Source organism: Hypanus sabinus, chromosome 23, assembly GCF_030144855.1.
Source record: "Hypanus sabinus isolate sHypSab1 chromosome 23, sHypSab1.hap1, whole genome shotgun sequence".
NCBI classification, from domain to species: domain Eukaryota; kingdom Metazoa; phylum Chordata; class Chondrichthyes; order Myliobatiformes; family Dasyatidae; genus Hypanus; species Hypanus sabinus.
In genome coordinates this window covers 58,453,048-58,466,022 of record NC_082728.1, presented here as the reverse complement: position 1 = coordinate 58,466,022, position 12,975 = coordinate 58,453,048, and the positions used below count along the sequence as shown (strand labels likewise).

The 12,975-nt window shown below is 43.5% G+C and overlaps 1 protein-coding gene across 1 annotated transcript in view; it reads right to left on the bottom strand.

Moving 5' to 3' along the window:
• Positions 1 to 12,975, bottom strand: part of LOC132380273 (unconventional myosin-XV-like) — a 909,717-nt gene that overhangs the window by 101,188 nt on the left and 795,554 nt on the right. Inside the window, exons 47-49 of the mRNA XM_059949029.1 lie at positions 6,334 to 6,424; positions 2,536 to 2,764; positions 1,316 to 1,422 (exon numbers count right to left, since the gene is read on the bottom strand). Of these exons, the coding sequence (XP_059805012.1) occupies positions 1,316 to 1,422; positions 2,536 to 2,764; positions 6,334 to 6,424 (427 nt within the window). The remainder of the gene's footprint in view (positions 1 to 1,315; positions 1,423 to 2,535; positions 2,765 to 6,333; positions 6,425 to 12,975) is intronic.

Genomic DNA, 12,975 nt, shown 5'->3' with positions numbered 1-12,975 from the left:
AATAAATCAGAGGCAAAGTGCAGCCTATGCTGAAGTGTTCAGTGAATAAATCAGAGGCAAAGTGCAGCCTATGCTGAAGTGTTCAGTGAATAAGTCAGAGGCAAAGTGCAGCCTATGCTGAAGTGTTCAGTGAATAAATCAGAGGCAAAGTGCAGCCTATGCTGAAGCGTTCAGTGAATTAAAGAGCAGCAGATTAATTGGATCGATCAATGATTCATTTTATATCAGTGTACTGACAAATACATAGCCAGTTGTAAATAGGTGATGCTGTGTGTGGGTTCTCTTTCCCATAATGGAAGCAGAGTACTAGATAAAAGTATATCTGCACCTTAGAGAAATGAATGTACCACATTGTATGACTGATACATTGTTGTATCAGACACTGCTGTTAGTTGAAAGCTCATGAGCGTTCTGTGTTAGTGTTGCCTCTACTGTTCATTTATACAAGCAGCATCAAGAAAGAGACCTTAGATCAGGGGTCGGCAACCTGCGGCTCTTTGATATCTGTGATGCGGCTCCCCGTGGTTTGTTAGTTTTTGAAATGTATTTCGAAATTTGAAGATTATGGTGATCTTGTACAATCTAAAAACTTTGTGGAGACCCCATTTCCTGGCACATCCGAACCGGCTCACAATTAGCCACCGTTCCGGCTAAGGGAGATAGCCTACTGGGGTTTGTGAGTACGTGTCTTTTGGAGCATCCGCGCCCACGGGGACGGGTTGAGGGAGGCTTTAAAGCAAGGCTGTTTAGTTCGAATAAAGCTACCTTTGACTGCAGTGTCTTTATTTTAGCGCTGCATGTAGCACACCGCTACAACGTGTTTTTTATCGCTATTAATATACATCACCACTGCCAATGCCTGACACCCGCCAGTGCGCACTTTCTTTTAATTCTTCGATCCAAGGTAGGCTAACTATGGAGTAACCTTCAACCCAACGTCTTTTTTTCGGAGTTCAAAATGTTTTTGTTGCATGCAGAAATGTAATTTCGTTTTCTCTGCAGGAGTTCATCAATTTCATAAATGCAACACATTATAGTTTGTTTATACATAGCATAAAGGCAAAAAAAAACGTATGCAGTGTTATTTCATTTTAAATATCAAACGGGTTTTGTGGCTCCCAGTGTTTTCTTTTCTGTGGAAAATGGGTCCATATTGGCTCTTTCAGTGGTAAACGTTGCCGACCCCTGCCTTAGATTTTGCAGCTTCTTCTAATTACATAGATTAGTAATCACTGGTGTACAGCTGTATTACAAGTTTCTGGTTGTCACTCTGCTCTACGTTCTTGTTAGAAGTATGTGATAGTATATACCGTACCTCTTTGCGCAGGTAGAGCTTCCAAGGAACATTGATGTAAGAGAAATATACACTGGCTGTCCGTCTGTAGAGTTGGGTTTTTATATTCTCATCTTGTAATGATATTGCTAAAAGAAAGAAGGGAAAGTATTTTCATTTTGTGGAACCTTTAGAAAATCCCACAGAGCTACAGAACCATGAATGTAACTATGGAAATGCGATCACACTGTAAGAAAATGCCACAGCCAAACTGAGCACTACAAGGCCCATCGATTAATACTACGGTAGTGTCGTGGTTAGTGTGATGCTACTTCAACTCAGGCCATTGGAGTTCAGAGTGCATTCCAGCGTCCCCTGTAAGAAAGCTTTAACGTCCTTCCTGCGAGCATGTGGACTTCCTGCGGGTGCTCTGGTTTCCTCCCACAGTCCAAAGACATGCAGGTTAATAGGTCAGTTGTCTTGTGATTAGGCTAGTGCTAAACGGAGGTTTGCTGGGTGGTGCGGCTCGCTGGGCCGGTAGAGCCTGTTCTGCACTGCATCTCTAAATAAATAAATAGATAGAGAGATACTGCAGTAAATGATCAAGACAGCATGTGAATTCCAGCACTCTTCATTCAGAGGTGTGTAATGTGAGGGGCTGGCACCTTGGACAATATCTCTGAGAGACAGCGCCCATTGAAGATGGCACTGAAGTGCCAGCCGCTGCCAGCTCAAATCATGTCTGGCCGGGATAAGTGTGGAGCAAAAGATGGGCACATTTGATAAAAAAGACAAATTATTTTACTCTTTTGGGGCCTCTGCTATAATGTAGAAAATGTGGCTGCTAATTAGGGCTCAGCAAGCTTCCACTGACAGCAATATGATCATGACCGAGTTATGTTTTTCAAACGTTGTCTGAGATCTAAACATTGAGGAAGGGATTAGGGATAACTTGCCTGCTCTTCTCCAAATCTGTGAGACTCGAACTCATAACCTCAGACTCAGGAGGCAAGAACACTACATCCAAGCCTCAAGAGCAGCCACTGCTGGCCTGCTAATCACAGAAACACACGCAGAGACACCCTGCAACACTGGTGAATATCGCACCGTATGATTAGAGTTTATTCTGTCTGTAGTGAGCACTGGAACTTCATAAAGTTGGGCAAGAATTTTCAGCTACTGTTTCTATTTGCGTGAAGGCTGGGATATTTAACCCTAAGTAGTACTGTGGATTGCCTGGATGATCCCCTGCTCGAACCTACCTGATACTCCCCTTGGTGACGATGGGGAGAGCTGAAATTCACCGTTAGTTGAAGTTGGAGATAAGCCAGCTAAAGAAGGAGGTAGAGGAGGAGGTGGGGGCGGAGCATCTTTGGGCGACAGTAGAAGGTTGAGTTGCTGATGTATCGAGGACTGAGAGGACAGAGGACGGTGCTGCGGTTTTGGTGCTGTTTTGGGTGGAACTTTTGCAGCTGATGTTCCATTTCCATCCTGCAATAGAAATGGGAGAGACTTTAGGGGAAGCTCTACAAACTTCAGCACCTGCACTCCATCTAATCTGTGGGTAGATTAACCACTAGATCTTTGACTAGTGGGTCCATTCTTTATTCTCCTCTTCCTGTAGCGAGACTCCACTTGTTGCCCCACAAGCTTGGCCCTGATGATCCATCACTGAACACAAAGGTATTATAAACAAAAACAGGTGGAAGCTCTTCGGCACCCAACCCATCAACATCTTTACTGATGTCTCATCTCAGTGATATTTTCCACCATTCCTTTGATTATTTTCATGTCTAAAAATAGAACCAGCATCAACCTTGAGTATACTCAGTGCCTGAGGATCTGCAGCCGTCTTGAATTGAGAATCTGAAAGCTCAATTCATCCATTACTGAATCTTGTTCCTGAATGGTCAGCACCCTATTTGAGTGACAACGTGATAGTGGACTCAGCGGGTGTGAGAGTGGGGCAGGGGTTGCAGAATTGTTGATATTTAGGGTCAGACCCATCGTCAGGCTCTGAAGCAATGATTCCTACAGATGCTGTTCGATCCACTGAGTACCTCCAGCAGATTGTTTGTTGCTCTAAATTCCTGCATCTGCACTCTCTTGTGAACACCTTATCATCAGATGTAGCCCCTGGTTCTAGATACCACAGCCAGGTGAAACATCACACTGTAACTATCCAGTGAATGCACTGACATGTCTGGTGAAAATACTGACATGCACGGTGAAAATACTGACGTGTACAGTGAAAATACTGATGTGTACAGTGAAAATACTGATATATATGGTGAAAATACTGATGTGTACAGTGAAAATACTGATATATACAGTGAAAATACTGACGTGTATGGTGAAAATACTGACGTGTACAATAAAAATACTGGATGTGTACAGTGAAAATACCGATATATACGGTGAAAATACTGACGTACACAGTGAAAATATTGATATATATGGTGAAAATACTGATATATATGGTGAAAATACTGACATGTACAGTGAAGATACTGATATATACGGTGAAAATACTGACGTGTACAGTGAAAATACTGGATGTGTACAGAGAAAATACTGCTGCATACAGTGAAAATACTGATATATACGGTGAAAATACTGACATGTCTGGTGAAAATACTGACGTGTACAGTGAAAATACTGATATATACAGTGAAAATACTGATATATACAGTGAAAATACTGACGTGTATGGTGAAAATACTGATATATACGGTGAAAATACTGACATGTCTGGTGAAAATACTGACGTGTACAGTGAAAATACTGATGTGCACGGTGATAATACTGATATATATGGTGAAAATACTGACATGTCTGGTGAAAATACTGACGTGTACTGTGAAAATACTGATATATACGGTGAAAATACTGACGTGTACAGTGAAAATACTGATATATAGTGAAAATACTGACGTGTATGGTGAAAATACTGACGTGTACAGTGAAAATACTGACGTGCATGGTGATAATACTGATATATATGGTGAAAATACTGACATGTCTGGTGAAAATACTGACGTGTACTGTGAAAATACTGATATATACGGTGAAAATACTGACATGTCTGGTGAAAATACTGATGTGTACAGGGAAAATACTGACGTGTACGTTGAAAATACTGATATATACGGTGAAAATACTGATGTGTACAGTGAAAATACTGATATATACGGTGAAAATACTGACATGTCTGGTGAAAATACTGACGTGTACTGTGAAAATACTGACGTGTACAGTGAAAATACTGATATATACGGTGAAAATACTGATGTGTATGGTGAAAATACTGACGTGTACAGTGAAAATACTGATATATACGGTGAAAATACTGATATATATATGGAGAAAATACTGACATGTCTGGTGAAAATACTGACGTGTACAGTGAAAATACTGATATATACAGTGAAAATACTGATATATATATGGAGAAAATACTGACATGTCTGGTGAAAATACTGATATATACGGTGAAAATACTGACATGTCTGGTGAAAATACTGATGTGTACAGGGAAAATACTGACGTGTACGTTGAAAATACTGATATATACGGTGAAAATACTGATGTGTACAGTGAAAATACTGATATATACGGTGAAAATACTGACATGTCTGGTGAAAATACTGACGTGTACAGTGAAAATACTGATATATACGGTGAAAATACTGATATATACGGTGAAAATACTGACATGTCTGGTGAAAATACTGACCTGTACAGTGAAAATACTGATATATACGGTGAAAATACACGTGTACAGTGAAAATACTGACGTGCACGGTGATAATACTGACGTGTACTGTGAAAATACTGATATATACGGTGAAAATACTGACGTGTCTGGTGAAAATACTGATGTGTACGGTGAAAATACTGACATGCACGGTGATAATACTGATATATATGGTGAAAATACTGACATGTCTGGTGAAAATATTGATATATACGGTGATAATACTGATATATATGGTGAAAATACCGACGTGTCTGGTGAAAATATTGACACATACGGTGAAAATACTCACAGGCTGTGGGAAGATTCTGCAGATTTGCCCAACATATCTAAGTGGGTGTTCAGTCATCAAGAAGGAATAGAGTTCCCATGTGCCAGCCTCCCTTGTCTTCTAACAACACAGAAGGAAGTTGCCCGTCCATCTGGCTCTCAGGGTATGAATTCTGTCTGTCCTACTCTCTTCTCCCTATGTCCCAATATAACTCACCTTTAGATCCATCGTAGATCATTCAAATCTTTCAAATGAGCCATAGATCTTTAACCTATACCGAAGGGTGATTTACAGCAGGCAATCAACCATCTGTGTGTACTGCTGCCACAAAATAACATATTTCATGACATATGCCAGAGATAATGAACCTGATTCTGATTGTGAGGGGTGGACTGGAGAGATACTGTCACAGAAACCTTGGTAATTTTCTGCACTTCATCTTGCGTACACTGCAACCGGTACATTAGCACTGATGTTTATGTTAGCACGTGGTTTACTGACAGCACCAAGCAATATGAGTGCTTGGCAAAATACTTAGTATTCCATCCCATCCTGGTGCCCTAGAGATTTACTGAGGCTGTTGAGGGAAGACACTTGTAGTTTTTGACATGGTACTATTAGGATGTGGGTAATAATCAGTTATCTTGGTGCTTTTATCTGAGAAGGAAATGCCAGCCAGAGTGGAGCCAGGAGCCTCCAGTCAGACAGCCAGGCCTTCAGCTTAACGTTTGGAGGAAAACATCCAAAACTGTGAGACTCAACCCTTTCCTACGCTTACTGTCTCACTGAGGTTCAGAGGTGAATGTACACCACCAGACCATTAATTGTTGTTTGCAGGGCTCTCCAGGACCAAAAGATTAGTCCTGAACTCCTCAGCAACCTGGGCATCAAAACAAAAAACTTATTTTCTCCTTGTGTTATGGTGTTAAAAATGTAGGAGCTGGGAAGATGTTTCTTTACTAAGCAGGGCAGAGGTAGAAGGCATGTGAGGAACTGTCCCAGAACTGTTTCAGGCTGAGCTGGTTTCCCTACCTCTGGAAGATCTGAAGGTCCTGCCTTTCTCAAAAGAGACAATGCTTCATCCTTGGGATCAGTTTTCTTCAGGAATGGTTTTGCTAGTACTCTGGAGACAAAGAACAGGACGTATTAGTTGTGGGAGAAGTAGGTGCCAATTGGATAAAGCCAATGCTTCATTCACCTTGTTAAGATCGAGCCAGGCAGCAGGGTGAAAGCTGCACTGCAACGAGCAACCCTGTATTCACCAAATACAATACACAACCGCTCAAGGACAAGCGGACGTCAGTCAGATAAAATAAACCATTTCTGTCTAATGTGGTCATGTGATGCCAAAAGCCAAATATCTGTTTTAAAGTTGGGTAGGTTGACTTTGAAATTCAGTGACACCAGGCTTGAGATAAAAATATGTATGCAACAGACGTGCACGGATATGAACCAAAAGTGTTCTTTCGGCCATCTTGATGGAGACATCAAAAGTAGCACTTAAAACAGCTCTGATGGTTTTTAGATGCACCAGTTGTAAAGCTTTCTATGTTAAGCCTGTTTGTCCTGAAGATTGGAAAGCAGGTCAGCACTGAAGTTATCAAATAGTTGTTAAAGGCCGGCATACCCCATGATCTCTCCCTCTCCATATTTTCCATTCTCCAAGCTCCCCTGACTCACTTCCCCACTCCTCTCCTGCTGATCTCCTAACTGCCCATTGCTTGGCCCAATTGCTCTCTCATCCCTAATCCACAACCCTTCATGGTTCCTAGTAACTTCCCTCTGACGCTGGGTCTCTTCTCTTCAGCTTGTTCCAGTAACTCAGTCACCTCAACTTGCAGTGCCATTCCCAGCTTCCCAACCACTTGTCTTCCAACAGCCCCATCATTTCAAATAGTCGTCTCTTCTGTTTCTCAATGTGTCTCCTTCTCGATTCCACCTCACTCTTAGATTGTCATCTTTCCCAGTCACTGCCATTGCTGATTATCAATCTGCACCTCACCTCCTCTTGCCCAGCTCACTCCTGTTTCCCAGTTCTTCCCCTTTATTCATCCCATGACGTTTGAATCTTCTCTGCTCAAAACTGTCACTTCCAGTCTTCTCTGCTCAAAACCTGTGCCTAGTCACTTCCAGTCTTCTCTGTTCAAAACCGGTCCCTAGTCACTTCCAGTCTTCTCTGCTCAAAACCAGTGCCTAGTCACTTCCAGTCTTCTCTGCTCAAAACTGGCCCTAGTCACTTCCAGTCTTCTCTGCTCAAAACCGGCCCTAGTCACTTCCAGTCTTCTCTGCTCAAAACCTGTGCCTAGTCACTTCATGTCTTCTCTGCTCAAAACCTGTGCCTAGTCACTTCATGTCTTCTCTGCTCAAAACCTGTGCCTTCTCACTTCCAGTCTTCTCTGCTCGAAACCTGTGCCTAGTCACTTCCAGTCTTCTCTGCTCAAAACTGTCCCTAGTCACTTCGAGTCTTCTCTGCTCAAAACTGGCCCTAGTCACTTCCAGACTTCTCTGCTCAAAACTGTCCCTAGTCACTTCCAGTCTTCTCTGCTCAAAACTGGCCCTAGTCACTTCCAGTCTTCTCTGCTCAAAACCGGCCCTAGTCACTTCCAGTCTTCTCTGCTCAAAACCTGTGCCTAGTCACTTCATGTCTTCTCTGCTCGAAACTGGCCCTAGTCACTTCCAGTCTTCTCTGCTCAAAACTGTCCCAAGTCACTTCCAGTCTTCTCTGCTCAAAACCGGCCCTAGTCACTTCCAGTCTTCTCTGCTCAAAACCTGTGCCTAGTCACTTCATGTCTTCTCTGCTCAAAACCTGTGCCTAGTCACTTCATGTCTTCTCTGCTCAAAACCTGTGCCTTCTCACTTCCAGTCTTCTCTGCTCGAAACCTGTGCCTAGTCACTTCCAGTCTTCTCTGCTCAAAACTGTCCCTAGTCACTTCGAGTCTTCTCTGCTCAAAACTGGCCCTAGTCACTTCCAGACTTCTCTGCTCAAAACTGTCCCTAGTCACTTCCAGTCTTCTCTGCTCAAAACTGGCCCTAGTCACTTCCAGTCTTCTCTGCTCAAAACCGGCCCTAGTCACTTCCAGTCTTCTCTGCTCAAAACCTGTGCCTAGTCACTTCATGTCTTCTCTGCTCGAAACTGGCCCTAGTCACTTCCAGTCTTCTCTGCTCAAAACTGTCCCTAGTCACTTCGAGTCTTCTCTGCTCGAAACCTGTGCCTAGTCACTTCCAGTCTTCTCTGCTCAAAACCGGCCCTAGTCACTTCCAGTCTTCTCTGCTCGAAACTTATGTCTAGTCACTTCCAGTCTTCTCTGCTCAAAACTGTCCCAAGTCACTTCGAGTCTTCTCTGCTCAAAACTGGCCCTAGTCACTTCCAGTCTTCTCTGCTCAAAACCTGTGCCTAGTCACTCCATGTCTTCTCTGCTCAAAACCAGTGCCTAGTCACTTCCAGTCTTCTCTGCTCAAAACCGGCCCTAGTCACTTCCAGTCTTCTCTGCTCAAAACCAGTGCCTAGTCACTTCCAGTCTTCTCTGCTCAAAACCGGCCCTAGTCACTTCCAGTCTTCTCTGCTCGAAACCTGTGCCTAGTCACTTCCAGTCTTCTCTGCTCAAAACCGGCCCTAGACACTTCGAGTCTTCTCTGCTCAAAACTGGCACTAGTCACTTCCAGTCTTCTCTGCTCAAAACCTGTGCCTAGTCACTTCCAGTCTTCTCTGCTCAAAACCGGCCCTAGTCACTTCCAGTCTTCTCTGCTCGAAACCGGTCTCTAGTCACTTCCAGTCTTCTCTGCTCAAAACCTGTGCCTAGTCACTTCCAGTCTTCTCTGCTCAAAACCGGCCCTAGTCACTTCCAGTCTTCTCTGCTCGAAACCTGTGCCTAGTCACTTCCAGTCTTCTCTGCTCAAAACCGGCCCTAGACACTTCGAGTCTTCTCTGCTCAAAACTGGCACTAGTCACTTACAGTCTTCTCTGCTCAAAACCTGTGCCTAGTCACTTCCAGTCTTCTCTGCTCGAAACCTGTGCCTAGTCACTTCCAGTCTTCTCTGCTCAAAACCGGCCCTAGACACTTCGAGTCTTCTCTGCTCAAAACTGGCACTAGTCACTTCCAGTCTTCTCTGCTCAAAACCTGTGCCTAGTCACTTCCAGTCTTCTCTGCTCAAAACTTATTGCTAGTCACTTCCAGTCTTCTCTGCTCAAAACTGGCCCTCCTCACTTCCAGTCTTCTCTGCTTAAAACCGGCTCTAGTCACTTCCAGTCTTCTCTGTTCAAAACCGGTCCCTAGTCACTTCCAGTCTTCTCTGCTCAAAACCGGTCTCTAGTCACTTCCAGTCTTCTCTGCTCAAAACCAGTGCCTAGTCACTTCCCGACTTTGCTCAAAACCAGTGCCTAGTCACTTCCATTCTTCTCTGCTCAAGACCTGTGCCTAGTCACTTCCAGTCTTCTCTGCTCGAAACCTATGCCTAGTCACTTCCAGTCTTCTCTGCTCGAAACCTGTGCCTAGTCACTTCCAGTCTTCAGTCTCAATGCCAGCAGCACGGTGGCTCTCAATGTACACAGCCTTTGGTGAGTAGCTGCCTTTGGCCATATAATGAACAGTCCAAATCTCTGGCCCATTTTGTAACTATAGACCGGTACAGCACAGGAATAGATCCTTTGGCCCACGATGTCTGATTCCAATTCAAACTAATCCCATCTTCCTGCACATGGTCAGTATTCCTCCATTCCCTGCCTGTTCTTGTGCCCGTCTAAACTTGTTACTAGTGTACCTGCTTCTACACCTCCTCAGTACATTCCAGGTACCAATCACTCTCTGTGTATAAAATAACTTGACTCATAGATCTCCATAATCTTTCCACTCTCTCATCTTAAATCTATGCCCTACTGAATTTGTCACTTCCACCCTGGCAAAAGGACTATCTACCCTATCTACACCTCTAATAATTTCACATGCCTTTATCAGGGTCAACCTTCAGTTTACAAACTCAGGGGAAACACTCCAAGTTTGTCCAAATTCTCCTTAAATCTATTACTCTTTAATCCAGACAACACCTTTGATAAACCTTTTCTGCTCCAAAGCCTCTGCAACCTTTCTGTCATGGGGCAACCAGAACTGTGCACAGTACTCCAGAAACGGCCTAACCAAAGTTTTATACAGGTGCAACACAACTTTCCAACTATTATACTCAACACCTCAACCAACGAGGGGAAGTGGCCTTTTATACCACCCCCCTTTCAGTGTGCTATGGCCTTGCTCCCCAAGATCCTTTATGCATTAGTGCTCCTCAGGACCCTGTCATTAACTGCCCATTTTCTTCAATATCTCTCACTTGTCTAGAGTCATAGAAAGTGCAGCACAGAAACAGGCCCTTCTGCCCATCCAGGATGTACAGAACCATTTAAACTGCCTACTCCCATGAATCTGCTCCTGGACCGTAGCCCTCCATACCCCTACTATCCATGTACCGATCCAAACTTCTCTTAAACTGATTCTAGATTAAGCTCCACCTGTATTTCTCTGCTAGTATTTCTGACTAGTCTATATCCTGCTGAATTGTTTGACAACCTTTCTTTCTATCCACAGTTCTGCAAATTTTTGTGTTGCCATCAAATTTATTATCAGCTTATCTATACTTTCATAGAAATCATTTATATATATCACAAACAATGGAGGTACCAGCAGTGATTGCTGTGGAACCCCGCTGTTCACAGACATCCAGACAGAATAGCCCCCTTTCCACCGCTATGTTGTCCGCTATGCTCATGCCAGTTTTGAATCCAGTCTGTCAAGAGACCATTTTATCTTCTGGACCAGTTTATTTTGAGCTACCTTCCCAAATGCTTACTGAAGTCCACAACAGACTACATTCCTACATTCATCAATCACCTGCATCATCCCCTGAAAGAGATGTAATCAAGTTCAAAAGACATGATCTTCCCTGTCAAATGCCATGCTGGCTATCACTATTAAGTCCATGCTTTTCCAAACATGTGTAATTCTTATCTCTAAGGATCTTCTAGAAATAATCTTGCTGTTGTAAATCAAATCAAATCAAGTTTAATTGTCATTCAAACCATACATGGATACAACCGTACGAGACAGGGTTACTCTGGGACCGAGGTGCAAAAACATACATGTGCATTCAAAATATTGAGAAAAGAAAAAGAGAACATAGTCACATAAGAAAAACAAGTTTTTAGACCAAGTTCCTAAGCAACAAGTCTCTCAAATTGATGGTTCCTCTCAGTACAGCCAGTAATTCCACCAATCCACCACTGGAGGGCAGCACTGACAGGAGAGGCAACCGCCAACCGAGCCTGGACGGCTCAAGGACTGAGGCCTAGTCCTAGCTACAACCAAGGGGACACTGCTATCTTGTCGCCTGTCCCACCACCAAACAAGGGAGGCGAGCTTGTGGCAATCAATGTCCAACAATCACAATCACTTGCAATCACAGAAATGTCCAAGACAGTCACTCACAGTTTCACTGCATGCCACCTTCACACCAACCCCGGTGCCTCGAAGGTCAGCTGTGATATAGTGGATTATCCCTTTTCCCTACTTAAACAGAGGAACTGCAGGCTACTTTCCAGTCCTCTGGAACATTCCCTCTGGCTAGAAGTCTCTATAAAGGTCCCTATAATCTCCTCTATTGACTCCTCAATAACCGAGGAAATTAGCCACATAAATATTCTTCAAGCAATCCAACACCACCTCCTCCATGATATTCATATGCCCTAGGATACCAGCATACCCCCACTTCCCTGTTCACTCTATCCTTCATTTCTTTGGTGAATATTGATGAAAAGTACTTCTTTAGTACCTCACCCACTTCCTCTCACTCCAGGCATAAATTCCTTCCTTTTTCTAAAGTGGTCCAGCTACCCTCTTGCTTTTAATGAATGCCTTGAGATTTTCCCTAATTCAACTCACCAAGGACACTTCATGGCCCCTTTTAGCCCTCCTGATTTCCTGTTAACTTCTATCTTGCTTCTTTTATATTCCTCAAGGATTATGTCTGGTTTCGGCTTTTTAAACCCTACACATAGTTCCTCGCTTTGACAAAATTTACAACACCTCTCCTCACTTTTCTTCCTCGCAGGAATTTGTTGGTCCTGAATCGTGAATGCTGGCTTTTAAAGGACTCCCACTTGACAGATGTGGATTTACCCAATGGTATCTGCTGTTGGTTCTCTCTCCCCAGCTCCTGCCTGATACCTTTGCAATGATCCTTCCCCCAGTTAAAGACTTGTCGCTTGGTTACACACTAAATTCAGACAATTCCTGGGAGAAACAATGATGGAAATGTAGAGTACAGGAGGGGAGGCATGCTAATGCTAACTGGACACCATGTCTTCTTAGTCCTGTGTATATTTTGAGCCTTAAACTCATATACATCACAAAATGACCACTGAGACCATGCTGACCGATCAAGCACCTGCTTACACTAATTCCATTTTATTTCCCCCCACATTCTCATCAGCCCCTCTCCTCTCCAAATGTTCATTCGACACAACGGAACATCTTACTGACCGGGCAACATGCCATTGGGTGTAGCAGGAAACCAGAGCACTCAGAAGAAATCTATGTGGTCACAGGGAGAACATACAAACTGCTCACAGTCACCAGCCAGTGTGCCCCAGTGATCTAACCAGCCTAACAGATCAGTGTCCAGTGTATCCCA